The sequence below is a fragment of the Eupeodes corollae genome, chromosome 2, assembly GCF_945859685.1.
Source record: "Eupeodes corollae chromosome 2, idEupCoro1.1, whole genome shotgun sequence".
Taxonomy (NCBI): domain Eukaryota; kingdom Metazoa; phylum Arthropoda; class Insecta; order Diptera; family Syrphidae; genus Eupeodes; species Eupeodes corollae.
This window is the reverse complement of record NC_079148.1, coordinates 59,461,884-59,476,329: the sequence shown is the minus strand read 5'-3', so window position 1 is coordinate 59,476,329 and position 14,446 is coordinate 59,461,884. Positions and strand designations below refer to the sequence as shown.

Below are 14,446 nucleotides of genomic sequence, written 5' to 3'. Positions count from 1 at the left end.
CTCTTGAGAACCAACTTGAACTTCACACATCAAATGAAAAGTTATTTAAAATTCATGTGTACAAATTAAATACATAATAATATTATAAAATAAATGATGACAACTCATGAAAACAAATATTCACTTGATGAAATGCATTTTATTTCGACATAACAATTGCTTGAAAAATCACATAAACTTATACAGCTTATAGTTGAGTGTTGTTTCTGAGCTTAAACTTAAATTATAGATAAATTTAATTGGAACAAAGTTTTAGCCATTGGACGCAACTTCCTATAACTTAATTACAATTTTGAAATCGTATTCGCATTCAAATATTAAATTCAAATGTACCTACAATTACAAACCTCCATTGCTAGGCAAGATGTTCATTGAACACCCACAAGCTCTACTGGTTATCTTGCATAAACTATCAGTAGTACCTATGCCTATGGTTTGTAAAGTTGAGTGAACTTCTCATGCGTCGCGTTAGAGCGTCGGTTTTACGATGGTGTCTGGTGTGTAAAGTTATTTACTTTGAACTAATTACCATAATTTTAATTACATAGTAAGGAAAATATCGTCGGTTGCAAGTATATTAAATAATTGAGGTAACATCTTGCCTTTTCAAGTGATGCGTATACTTAAACAATTTCTTTAAACCAAACAATTCACACGGCTTTGTAGCCGCGGACTCTTTTGCTTAACACTAACAATTGAAGAATTAAATTATAAATCTGATGCGTTTGATTATGTGTAGTTAATAATTGCGGTCACAAGTGAGTTGATTTTCACAATCACTATCAATGCTTGGTCTGATTTAAATAATTCCATTTTTATCTTAGTTTTTTTTTATACTCTTGTATTTTTATGTTATTTAATTTTGTATATAAGCATTCTTAATTTGCGATGGACGTTTATATAATTTTTGCGAGTGTATACAGTTTGAGTATTCTTGTATTTAAAACACTATAACGCCAACATTATATTAGGTATAATGGCTTTGTTGATGTACGATCTAGTGAGAGAAGATGAGTTTTCGAAGAAACACGACATCACCACGACATTATAGTTCTGTCCATTAACCATGTCGAACCTAACGTCAACATTTTTTCTAAAATAATCGAAAATGTTATTACTATACGCTCGAACCTAAATTTATTTCCATATTTGTGTCTCAAAAAAGACATTTTGGTAAAAACTACAAGCTAAATTTTAGGGAAAGCATCAAAACTTTTACTTTTATCGGGTTTCATAAAAAAGTATTAGCAATTTGGAACTACACTTGTGAACGCACCCTTTCCTTAGTCATCGAACTGTCCTTGTCAATTCAGTAAACTCTAATTGAAAAACTCTGAGAGAGAGTTTGATCAGAAGCGTCCAATTCATTTATGAAACACACTGGATAAATTACCTGTCAATAAGAATTTTCCATCTATATTTTTCATACCACACGAAACAAACGTGAAGTCAGCCACGATCAGCTTCTTACTTCATTTACTTACTTACTTACTTAATGTGGCGCTACAGGGCTGGAGCGTTGATGTATATCCGCTCTACATGACCTAGCCATCTAAGCCGTTGGACTTTAATTCTGCTAACTAGGTCAGTGTCGCTGTACAGCCCGTACAGTTCGTCGTTATATCACCCGAAGAATTTTTCTCTCGAAGCATCCTAAGACGCTCTCATCTTTCTTTGACAGGGTCCAGGCCCCAGCGCCATAAATGAGAACCGGGATGATGAGTGTCTTAAAGATGGTGATTTTAGATGCTCGAGAGAGGACTTTGCTTCTCAATTGTCTTCTAAGTCCAAAGAAGCAGCGATTTCCAAGAGTTATTCTTCGTTTGATTTCAGCGCTTATGTCGTTGTCTGTATTAATAGCGGTGCCTATGTAGACAAAGTCCTTAGCTACCTCAAAGTTATGGTGACGTTTTGTCCAAGACGTTGTTCAGTGTCCTTTTTTGATGACAGCATATACTTGGTCTTGCCCTCATTGACCACTAAACACATTTTCTTCGCTTCCGTCGCAATGCTCAAAAACGCTCCACTGACATCACGCTTTGATCTTCCAATTATGTCAATATCATCTGCGTATCCGAGTAATTGGATGGATCTTTGGAAGATTGTGCCTCTAGTGTTGACGGTTGAGTTTTGCACAATTCTTTCCAGAACGATGTTGAAGAAGTCGCATGACAGTGCATCGCCTTGTCTAAAACCTTTTTTGACATCAAATGCATCGGTAAGATGTTTTCCGACCTTGATAGAGCAGCGTGCATTCTCCATCGTCATTCTGCACAAACGGATAAGTTTGACAGGGATGCCAAAACTAGACATTGCTCGGTAGAGCTCTTCCCTATAGATGCTGTCATACGCGGCTTAAAAATCGATAAAGTGATAATGGGTTTCGATTTGTAGCTCCTTGGTTTTTTCCAAGATCTGCCGTATTGTGAATATTTGGTCGATAGTGGACTTTCCTGGTCTGAAGCCACACTGATAAGGACCAATCAGGTTGTTGGTTGGCTTCAGACGTTCACATAATACGGCAGAGAGGATCTTATACGCAATGTTAAGGAGACTGATGCCTCTGTAGTTGGCGCAGTTTAGAGGGTCTCCTTTCTTATGTATCGGGCACACTATGCTGAGATTCCACTCATCGGGCATGCTTTCTTCCGACCATATTTTGCAGATGAGTTGGTGCATGCTCCGTACTAAGTCGTCGCCTGCTGCTTTGAATAGCTCTGCAGCGATGACGTCAGCTCCAGCAGCTTTGTTTGACTTAAGTTTAGATATAGCTATCTTCACTTCGTCGCCGAGGTTGAGTGGTTCTATCTCCCTTACAGCGGAATTCGGTTCGTCATCGCCGTTATATAATTTGGAGAAGTGATCTTTCCATATTCTCAGCATCGACTGCGGTTCTACTACGATGTTCCCCTTATCGTTTTTACAGGCTTCGGTTCGTGGCTGATACCCTTGGGAGGTTTTTTTTACCTTTTGGTAAAATTTACGAACCTCATTCCTGTTGTGACATCCCTCTATCTCCTCGTTCGCGCGCTTCTCATGCTCTCTTTTTTTTTCATCTAAGAAGCCGGTGTTCCTCTCTCCTCTTCTGCTCGTAGAGCTCGCGAGCAGCTCTAGTCCTTTTGTGCAGCTCCGTTTTGTATGCCTCTTGTTTCGCTGCGTGCGCTTGCCGGCATTCGTCGTCAAATCAGGGGTTTCGCTGTGGTGGCCGTGTGAAACCTAGCACTTCAGAGGCGGCATCTCTGATGGCTGCAAGGCAATGTTGCCACTGACTTTCAATGCTTAATGCAGGAAGCATAGGACTCCTTACTTCATTTACTCTGTCATTTCTCTCTGTCTCTGTCATTCATTTACTCTGTCATTTTATTCAAAGCTCTATAAGAGCGCGCTTCGAGCTAACACTGATTGAAAAAAGAAATACAAAACGAGCTCTCTGATATCTCTGAGCAAAACAGATTTTTTTGACAGTTCATTTCTCTGCTCTGAGCTTGAAAAGAAAAATGCCTTTCAGGAGCGTTTAATCCATTTTTTGGTGGTAATTCTCGCCCTAGAATACAGGCAATAATAAGTTTAGTTGTGTGATTTTGCCGTGTCATTGTTCTCAAGCATTGAGAATCGCTCGATTCTTTTTTTAGCTCTAACAAGAGTTCTGAATGCTCTGAACATCCTCTCAACAAAGCGTGTTCATTATTTCACTTTTTTCAATTTACTTGTAATTTTCTTCTACAGACAAAAGTAAAACAAAGATTTAAAGCTCAAATTAAAATGGAAAAAAAAACTAATTATAATTAAAAAAAAAAACATGCAAAACTCGATTTCATTTTCTTTTTTTCATTTTTACTTCACAAATGTGTTGTGTTCAGCTTTCAACTGGGTCTACTCATCTAGTTTTTTTTTGATCTTATCGATTACATTCTGTACAAGCTCATAAAACGTTCAGAAGGACAACAAAAATCCGAATTTGAAGCTCTGAACGTTCAGAGGGAAAGAAACACAGTTTGTTGTTTGACAGTTTAGGCTCTGCTCTGAACTAAAAAAGAAAAATGCCTATAATAACGTATTTTGCATAAGAATTTTGATTTACGATCCAGCTTTGATTTACGATCCAGCTAACTCAAGAATTAGAGCCGGTGTACAATTTGAACAGACTTACGTTCTCCAATTGCGCAAGTTGTCGAGTCTCTCTTGGAAAACCTTAACTTTCGCATTTATCCATTTAAACCTTTACTTTATCCCGAAAATGTCTATAAGGAAATCCAAAATTTCAATTTGTTATAGTTCGATCAGCCGATTACAATTGGTTAGCGCTATTGAACCGGAACTACCAGAACTTGAAATATTATATGGACTCTCAATTTATTCGAGAAAATATGCGTCAAGACAAGGTGCAATGGTCATCTTCTGATGAGCCCAACCATTACACCGGGTGAAACGTATATAAGAACACCTATGTTGGTTTATTTTTATTTTCATTTTCATGATTTTAGATTAAAATTTCATTTTCATGATTTTAAATCAAATTTATTAGAAATATGTGTTTAATAAGTACTATATTTTTATGTAGTTCTCTAATGGTATGCTTACACTAACAATTGACTAAGTTTATTACATTACGTTACAATATACATTGTGTTATTTTAATTCCATAAACAATAAATAAAATAAATAGTATTTCTTTGTTGACAGGTGATGCCAGCATTAAATATTCGTTTTCGGCCAGCTGAAGAAGGATGGTCTAAGCCGCACGAAGATGATTTTGTTGAAAAATTATTTACAGCCACTTTTCCTGCATTTAAGTTTCCAGACCGCGAACGATTGCATGTCAGTTGTGGAGTTCAACTATGCAAGGGAAAGTGCCCAAATGTAAGATGCAATAATAAGTCTATTTTGTATTATTATTATAATTCATAATCATTCATTTACATCGATAAACATTAATTTACAGAAAGATTAATAGCCTCCTTTATCTTTATAACACGTTAACAATAAATATATTGTTTTAAACTATAGTAAAAAACTATATTAAAAATAGTAACAAGTTTAAATTGTTAAAAAAATGCAAAATACTTTTTAAATTAGTATAAATATACTTGTCGTATAACCTTAATTCGCTATAACATATTTAGCATATTCGTAATAATTTAGTTTTGTGCATAAGAACAAAATAAAATGTGTTCACATCGGATTCTTTTGACGTTTATAATTTTGTCTCGCTCTGATTTTTTTTATAAATACCTGCGTTTCTTCTCTGCTTCATTCCAACCCTGAAGCGAAAGAGAAATAGAACGATGAGAGGTCGCAATTATGGCTGAATCCATAGACAAACCATATATATATATATATGGTTTGTCTATGGCTGAATCACAACCACGCTGCAGCTTCGTCTTCGTCAAGGATGCTCTGAATGACATTTCTATTATTTCATCCCTCAAATAGCAAATATTTTGTTTGTTGACATTTTTAAACAGCTGTTGGGCTGTCACACAAAGCAAATGTTTAGATAATTGAACTAGAGCTTCCGTTTGGAGTCACATTACGTTCTTTTCCTTACGATTGTCAAACGAAACGTGGGTTTGAAGCTCCATGCATTGAATTCCTATGGCTGAACGTCAGGTGAATCCGAATCTGAATCGTGTATGTGATTCAGCCATGAGTCTCATAAATCATCTTAAAAGGCTATTTTTATTTTTGTAATTTCAGCCTTAAGAATCTATTATCATCTTCTTAGTTTTTTTAATGATACAAAATTATCAATTACAATCTCCACGAATGCAAATTTCTTAATTTTAAATGCCAAAATGCATTTCAAAACAAATTCTGAGTGTTCAGAAAACGTTCAGAACATACTTTATTCTGAGCGTGTTCAGTATGCTCAGAGTTCCAAGCAACACCCCTTAATAAGACACCGACAAAGTATACTTCATCTTGCAACCAAAAAATGTCCTTCCTTTAAGTAAAAATGAAACATGTTTTATATTCCCACAACGAACTACACACAAAGTAATGTGTTACAAGTTATAAGGTATACAATCAAATTAATAAGCAATTAAACGCAATTATTTTTCCTACTGCTTATAAAATACATACCGACCAATTTTTCACATATGAAGACATTGCAAAAGTTATCCAAATCATTAATTTGGAATCTATTTAAACAGTTTTGCAATAAACATTTAACGAAGCGTAAACATAAGTTAACTTTCGTTTTCTTGTAGATATTTGTTTTAATTGTTCATTATTCATTCTACAATAACAAAAATAATTGAAATCATTGTTAATCTAAACTTATACATTTCCTTGTTAATTTTAAAAAATCACAGGTTGATTGCAGAAAAGAAGACAAATTAATTCTTCCTTCGGATAAAAATTTAGCTCGCATTGAAGTATTTAATTCATTAGCTGTTACTGCACCCCAAATTGAAGTAGATAGACTGAGATTTGATCGACGACATAATATGACCGGTAAGTACATATTTGTGCATTGTAACACAAAGAAAATGTAATCTTGAAATAATTTGTTTCAATAATTGTAAATTTTAATGTGAACGTTATCATAGTGTATCGCCTGATAACCTTTTAGAACTATCAAATGATTATTTAAATATTCTTGATTCAACTGCCTCCGTGGCGCAATTGGCTAGCGCGTTCGGCTGTTAACCGAAAGGTTGGTGGTTCGAGCCCACCCGGGGGCGGATGTTTTTTCCAACTCCAACATTACATAACAAGTTAGTTTTTTGCAATGAAGCATCAAACTTCAACACAAGTCTATAAGAAAAGTCAAGTCGAGAGTTACTTCATCTTAAACGTTATCTACTATTTTCTTTCCAGTGAGATGTCATTGGGCAGGTTCAGATCACATAAGACACTTCACTTGCAGTCAATTGCTTTGGGCAGGTTCAGACGAAACTACATAAGGGACTTGAAAGTAAGAAAAGTTTCTAGTCTCTGATTGGCCATCTGCCAAAAAATTACATTCGAATTAAAGCAAATTTAATGGAAAGTTAACTGGAAAGTTGGTCAAGAAACTACTACTACTATCAAGTTAAGTTTACTTCTGTCAACTTGACAGTTGATCATGTTTTTCCATTCAAATGAAAGGTAAACTTTATTACTCTATGATTTATTTATTTTCTGCACACCCTCATTTAATGGGCAGGTTCAGCCAACATAAGGGGCTTCATTTCCAGTCAAATTCATTCTTGGAATGTAAATTTTGACAGAAGACACAGTTTTTCAAGAGTCATGAATTTGAAATTCAAAACTTTTCTTCGCAAATCTCTACTTTAAGTTCATAGTACAAAGAACCAACAAAATAAGTGTCTTAAAAACACTCCTTAGCCAAGCTACAAGTCCATCGCGATTTGTATTTTGTATTGTAAAGAAATATTAGTGATTTCTTTTAAAATTTGACAAGGAACCCTTTTACAGAAAGCATTTAATAAAGTTGTGCAGAAAATAAATAAATCATAGGTAATAAAGTTCAGTCTTCATTTGACTGACATTAGGGAGATTTTTCAAGTCAGCTTTCCATTAAAGTTGCCTTTATTGGAAGGTATTTTTTTGACAGCTGGCCAATCAGATACTAGAAACTTGCCTAACTTTCAAGTCCATTATGTCGTCTGAACCTGTCCAATGTTTTCTGTAAAAGGGTGTCTTGCCAATTTGGAAAAGAAATAAGTAATATTTATTTACTATACAAAATACAAATCGTGATAAACTTGGATTGTTTTGTAGACAATAATATTTTTGGTTGTTTTTGTTCTATGAACGTTAAGTAGAGGTGAAGTAAAGTTCAAAATTTGAAATTCAAGCCATTTGAAAAACTAACACTAGTTGCTGAGATTTTTAAAATAAATATTACTTCTTGCTTTTATAATTTGACAAGGAACAGTCTTAAATAAAATTGAATCATGCAGAAAATAAATTAAAGAATAATAAAGTTCAGCTAAAGTTTAGTTGAAAAATCACGATTTTACGATTAGCTATCATTTTAGGGAGATTTTTTTTGACTAACTTTCCAGTGAACTCTCCAATAAAGTTGCCTTAATTGGAAAGCATTTTTTTGGCAGCTTGCCAATTATATACTAGAAACTTGCTTTACTATCAAGTCCCTTATTTGTCTGAACCTGTCCAATATCAAGCTACATACATACAAACGAAACATCTCATCGGACAGATAGCGCTTACTAGAAGAATGCACAAACATTTAGGGCTATACTATACATGTACATATATTACATATTCCTACTGCTGGTCAAATTACTAAGTGGTGAAAGGGTTGAAAGCCACGGACTGATATTTGATAATTTGTCCATTATTTTTGAAGTTTTTTCCCATCACGAAAATTTTAACATTTATTTTTCAATAATTTCAGTCGAAGAATATCCCCCCCGAGTTCGAAGTTTACAATCAGAAGGAACTTTATGTTTGTCTTTTTCCAAATTGGCGATATCATTTTGTGTTCTGGGAATGATATTTCTTATAGCAATCATAGTGGCTATTTGCTGCCTCATAAGATCAAGGAGACGAGATCCTTCCATTCGAGTGAATAGAGACTCGTCAACTAGTATGTTTTCGTCCAGGTAAAATATATTTTTAATTTTTTTTCCAAACTTAATTTTATTTAAATCTTCTATTACAGCAGTGAATCAGCTCAATCAGCGAGGTTCGGAAGTAAACTATTCATTCCATATCACCCAACATCGTTACCTTACGGACGGGTTTATTAATTTTCTAATTATTATAAATTAATTACTCATCAAACCAAAAAGCTACATTAGCTTAAGATGCTTTAAAATACATATAACTTAGATTATGGAATTTTCATAATTATATTTAAACTTAAAGTACGGATAATAATAATGTATATCTAAAGACTGATTACCTAAATTTGTCTTTCAAATACTTGTTTTTGAAGAAATGATAAATATTTTAAGAATCCATAGTTAAAAATTCTAGGTATAATTTGAGAAGAAGAAAAATGTCTTATATTTGATTTGCATATAGATACTAAAAGATTATTGTAAAGTGTCGTTAGGTGCTGTATTAGTGAAGTAGATTAATCGAAATGTTGCTAAAATAGCTAAATAAAATATATATTATACCTTGTGCTTAAGAATGTTATGGTGATGGTCTTAAATTTCCTTATACATGAGTTGAGTATGACATTTGTATATTAGTAGCAATTAATTGGGGTTTTAAAAACTAAGATTCAGAAATACTCATTACAAACATAAATATATTTACAAAAATTAAATTATACATTTTAATAAGAATAAAATATTTAATTTTCAAACAATATTTGCTTGTTTTTATTACCATGAGAACATCTTCTCAAAAACATTCTGCGGCAACTCTCTTAGGTACAGAGCTGCACCACATTTTAAAACTGGCACAAAAAAAGAAAAAAAGTTATCTAACCAAAGGCCGTTATTGTTTGAAACTTCTTAAGTTTCAAAATTGAGAAATAAAGATTCATGAAATCTTAAACAAAAAAAAAAAAACTTAAAAACTGTCCTCTCTGATAGAATTGAAGCCTGTGAATAAGAAAAAGCTTAAGCTTTTTTGGGCCAAGTTAAAGCTATAACTAGTCATAGATATTATAAGTAGCTAAATCTGAATAGATAATGTTTGTTTATCTAATCTGTTTACTAATTTTTTATATTTCAAATATTACTTTAATGAAAAAAGAATAGTTCGAGATTTTAATCTAACTCAACCTGCCTATCAAAATAGAGACTATTGTTTAGCTTCAAATTTGGCACGGACACAGTGTATTTTGATTTAATTCCCTTGTGCTAGTTTTTGTATGACCTCTGTAGTTCCAATACAATGATTATGATAATTTAAAATATTCTTAATACTCTATAGAGCAAACCCAGGTTCACTCAGTTATTTCAAAAATATCTGCATCCTTTGCTCAGCGATCAGTGCACCTTCTGTACGCTCTATTGATACCCCTTAAAAATGATCAGAGACTGGAACTTGAAAGTAAGGCAAGTTTCTAGCATCTGATTGGCCAGCTGTCAAAAAACTTTATTGGAAACTAGACTGGAAAGTTAGCCAAGAAAAATCTCCCTACCTATCAAGTCAACTTATGTCAGAATGACAATCGATCATGTTTGTTTTAATTAACTGAAAGTTGAACTTTATTCCTCTACGATTTGTTTATTTGTCGCACAATTTCATTTAATATTTTGTGTAAAAGGGTTTCTCATCAAATTGGAAAAGAAATAAGTAGATAATATTTTTTTGCAATACTAAATGAAATTGGGATGGGCTTGTAGTTTGCCTGAGGACTGTTTTGTAGAAAATAATGTTTTGATAGGTTTTGTACGTTAAACTGCAGGTAGAAGTTAGAGAAGTAAAGTTCTGAGTTTGAAGTTTATGACTCTTAACAAACTAACTAGTTGGCTTGGTCAAAATGTTCGTTCAGGGAATGCAGTTGATTGCAAATGAAGTCCCTTATGTTGTCTGAACTTGCCCATTATTTCTTTAGTTACTTTAAAAAAAAAACATTATTGAAGAAAAGAGCCAAGAGATGGCGTTTAAGAATAAAATATAATTTTTTTCACCATAACAATACAAAACACGTGGATAAGGGAACACCCCAGGGTGGTGTCCTTTCGCCTCTTCTATGGCTTCTGGACATGGATACAATTCTCGTTAAATTAGAGAGATGTTGAGTGAAGGCGGTAGCCTATGCGGATGATTTGGTGCTATTGTTGTCTGGAAAGTACACCTCTGTGATTAGTGAAATCACGGAGTAAGCTTTGAAGAAAGTTAGCAGATGGGCCACGAACTGTGGACTAGGAGTTAACCAAAGTAAAACTGAACTGTTGTTCTTTACCACCAAAACTAAAGTACCGCCCTTCACGCTACCTCGACTCAACGGTCAAATCCTATCATTGTCTTCCAGTGCAAAATATTTGGGAGTTACATATACTCGACCCTAAATTAAAGTGGAAAGTAAATATTGAAGTACGGGTTAAGAAGGCCTGTGTTGCCTTCTACGCCTGCAGGAAAACTTTTGGCAAAAAGTGGGGATTTCAGTCAAATATGATTTTATGGACGTACACAGCCGTAGTACGTCCAATCTTAACATATGGGTCGATAGTGTGATGGCCTTCTCTAAGCAAAGCCTATAATATTGATAAGCTAAAGAAGGTTCAGAGAACAGCTTGCGTGAGCACCACAGGGGCCATGCGTACTTGCCAAACGGACGCCTTAAACGTTATTTTGGATCTTCTACCAATCGACCTTTTTGTTAAATACATAGTTTCCTGCAGCGCTATTAGGCTGAAGGAATCAAACAGCTGGTTGTCAAAACCTTATGGTCACAGCAACACAACGAAATTGATTCGGTAGACACTGACTACTGCACTCCTACTTTGAGCCTTAGTAAGGGTTTTAAGCTTAATTTCCCATCCAGAGAAAATTGGGAAGATGACATCGTGTCGATAGGTTTCGACAAACAACCATCTTTACTACCGGCTCAAAGATGAAGTGCGGAGTTGGTTCTGGGATCTTTTCTGAGTCCCTAAATGTAGCTAAATCCTTTAAGCTTCCTGACTTTGCTAGCGTTTTTCAGGCTGAACTGCTGGCAATAAGGGAGGCAAGTAAGATACTTAAACAAAGCCCAAACCAAAACCGAAATGCGGCTATCTTTACCGACACTCAGGCAGCTGTCAAAGCCATTAACTTGGATCTTCTATGAAGGCCAAGGCAAGAAATAGCCAATATTGTTGCGGTTTGTACGGGCATTGGCCTATGGGAGTTCCTGCGAAGAAGTTGGGTATCTCTTACAACACCTTTTGCCGTAGTTGTAGTGACCAAAGAGAAAGTGAAACGATAATCCATTTCCTCTGCAAATGTCCTGCTTTGGCAAACACTAGAATGAAATACTTTGGAAAAGCATTCTTTCACGAACTTAATGAGGTATCTGAGACAAAGATTAGAGACCTAATCTTTTTTCTCAATGCGACAAAATGGCTCTAACATAATCGCTATAAAGCTTCTCTATCTTTACCTTTCTATCACAGATCAAACGAAGTTTTGGTATCAAAACGGCGCACTACAGCGCTAATTGGATCTCAGGCTAGGTTGCCTTGAGATCGCCATTTCTACCTACCTACCTGCCATAACAAGCATTGCTAAGAAGGTGAATTTTAAGAGGGAATTTCTATGGGAATATGAATCATCTAGTCGTCCATACATAGTATTGTCACTGGTTTTGGTTATATAAATGTATGTAACAAAAGGTAACAAAATCCACTCTTAAGTCAAAACCTATTTTTTTGACACACTACTAGGTCTCTTTTAACATTAAAAGTTAACAAAGTCACCATTCTTCATATTATTTTACCATAACTTTTCGTCAAGTCAGAAATCCGTTCTTAGATGGTGTTCATATTGGCGACTCTTCATATTTGCGTTTCATTATTATTCTCTCTCATTCCCATTTGAAATTTATGATTTAAAAAAAGAAAGAGACATTTTTTTGTATGTGTAGGAGCGAGATATAATTTTGGTACTCGTACGTCAAAATGCAACCAACAGATTCCAATGTGAACATAGTCTTAATTATTTCTTTCAAATAAAGTTGGGTAAGAAGAATATTTTCAAAATTTGAGTTTAAGAAATAAGAAAAAATTAATTACTTTTTCATATGTTTTTATAAAGCTGGCCTTAAAAGTTATCCAAGTTCTTAATCCCAAACTCCTTCTCTTCAAAGCGTGTTACTAACAGTGAAAGAGTAAAAGAAAGTGTAGATAAAGTTGATAAGTGAGAAACTCATAAGTAAAATAAATTATTTTATATTCACCCTGACAGAATTATAGATAGCATTCGCTTGTTTGACAATATTTGTATTTACAGAAAAGATTTAAGTAGAGATAATATACTCCAATACCTACTAAGAGAAAGACAATGGATTTAAATCCTTCTTTATTTGGCATGAAATTAATTTTTAGATCAAAATCTTAAATTACTAATTTAATCCATATGGGGTCTTCCATGGGTAAATTTAGATTTCCTTCAAAAATAGTTTCGTGTACGTTTGAATTTATGGTAGAGCTGTCAAATTGCCAGCTAAATAATGTTTTAAGAATTTAGACCTGAGGATTTGATCTTAAATTAAAAAATATATCAATTTATGTTTCCACATGGAATGCAAAAACAGGGGACATTTTTATTTTGACAGAAATAGATCAAAAATAAATTTATTTATTTTACCCTGTAACCCCCATTAATATTCAAAGCCGAGCCAAATGATTGATCTAGACATTTAAAAAGATGTGATTGGACTTTTTGGATGAATTTGTGAATATTTGGAATTTTAAATGGTTATAAATTCAATTGATTGCAAAAAACTCAATCCTGTATGAATGTCAATGCATTTTAATAAAATATAAATTCCACCTGGGCTGGAGTAGCTCAAAGATAGATTGATTGTGTATGGCCGATTTAAGATGACATTTTTCTCATCTTTTCATGCTCATTAAGAATATAACTAGTGGAATATTCAAATAACTTATTTATTTATTTATTTATTCATCAATATGAGATTTAAAAATCTACAATTAGACTACTTGCATGTGTACAATTTATTAAATAAACTTAAGTTAAATATAAATACTTAAAATATAATTAACATGAAAAATATATACGAATAAAATATAAATACAAATATAGTATAATTAATTTGTTCATACTTATTTAAAATATAAAATCAATTGAAATGAATCTTCTTTTTCAAAGAAGATTTACTTAATTGAAAATCAATCTTGTATGAGATGACAGTCGTTAGTAGATTTTATGCAACGAAAAAACTTTAAGTCATCGGCAAAAAAAAGTTCACAAGAATTGGGGAAAATACTAGGGAAGTCATTTATAAAAATTAGAAAAAGAAGGGGTCCAAAATGGCTACCTTGGGGCACCCCACATGAAACCAAAATTGGTTTTGAGAGAACTTCGTCAGTGCAAACAAATTGAACTCGACCCTTAGCTTTCATTGAAACCGATCCGGAAAATTTTTCGAATTTATGTTTGACGGTGTTTCCCTTTTATTAGAAATGAAAATTATATACTGATCGATCGGAAACCACACAAAGAATTTTTGTAATTGCGCATTTACTTTTCTCTAAAAATTTATTTTTCTATTTTCCGGACGGAAATTTATTTTTCAAAGACACATTTCTATCATTAACATTTTTCGGTGACTTTCAATCAGCAAAAATTTTTCAATGGCAGACATTTTTAATGATAGCTATAAACGACTAGTCAAAATAATTCCAATGTTTGTTTTCAATAATGAAAACCAATGAACCAAAAACTTGGAATGAAATCCAAAGTTTTTTAATTTCTTAAATAAAATTGAGTGACTTACTCTATCAAATGCCTTTGAAAATCGGTATAAATTACATCAATTTGATGTCATTCTTCGAGATTA

At 33.5% G+C, this 14,446-nt stretch overlaps 1 protein-coding gene and 1 non-coding gene across 3 annotated transcripts in view; both read left to right on the top strand.

Moving 5' to 3' along the window:
* Positions 1-9,232, top strand: part of LOC129944185 (uncharacterized) — a 33,744-nt gene extending 24,512 nt beyond the window's left edge. Inside the window, exons 4-7 of one of the 2 annotated variants that reach the window (XM_056053433.1) lie at positions 4,684-4,860; positions 6,318-6,459; positions 8,372-8,579; positions 8,642-9,232. In XM_056053433.1, coding sequence (XP_055909408.1) covers positions 4,684-4,860; positions 6,318-6,459; positions 8,372-8,579; positions 8,642-8,726 — 612 coding nt within the window. In that variant the 3' untranslated portion in view covers positions 8,727-9,232. Of the gene's footprint in view, positions 1-4,683; positions 4,861-6,317; positions 6,460-8,371; positions 8,580-8,638 lie in introns of both variants that reach the window. The other variant, XM_056053432.1, reaches the window with a different exon arrangement.
* On the top strand, positions 6,616-6,689 carry Trnan-guu (transfer RNA asparagine (anticodon GUU)). Its single transcript has one exon. It is a non-coding gene; the product is annotated as a tRNA-Asn (tRNA).
* Positions 9,233-14,446: the final 5,214 nt, after the last annotated feature.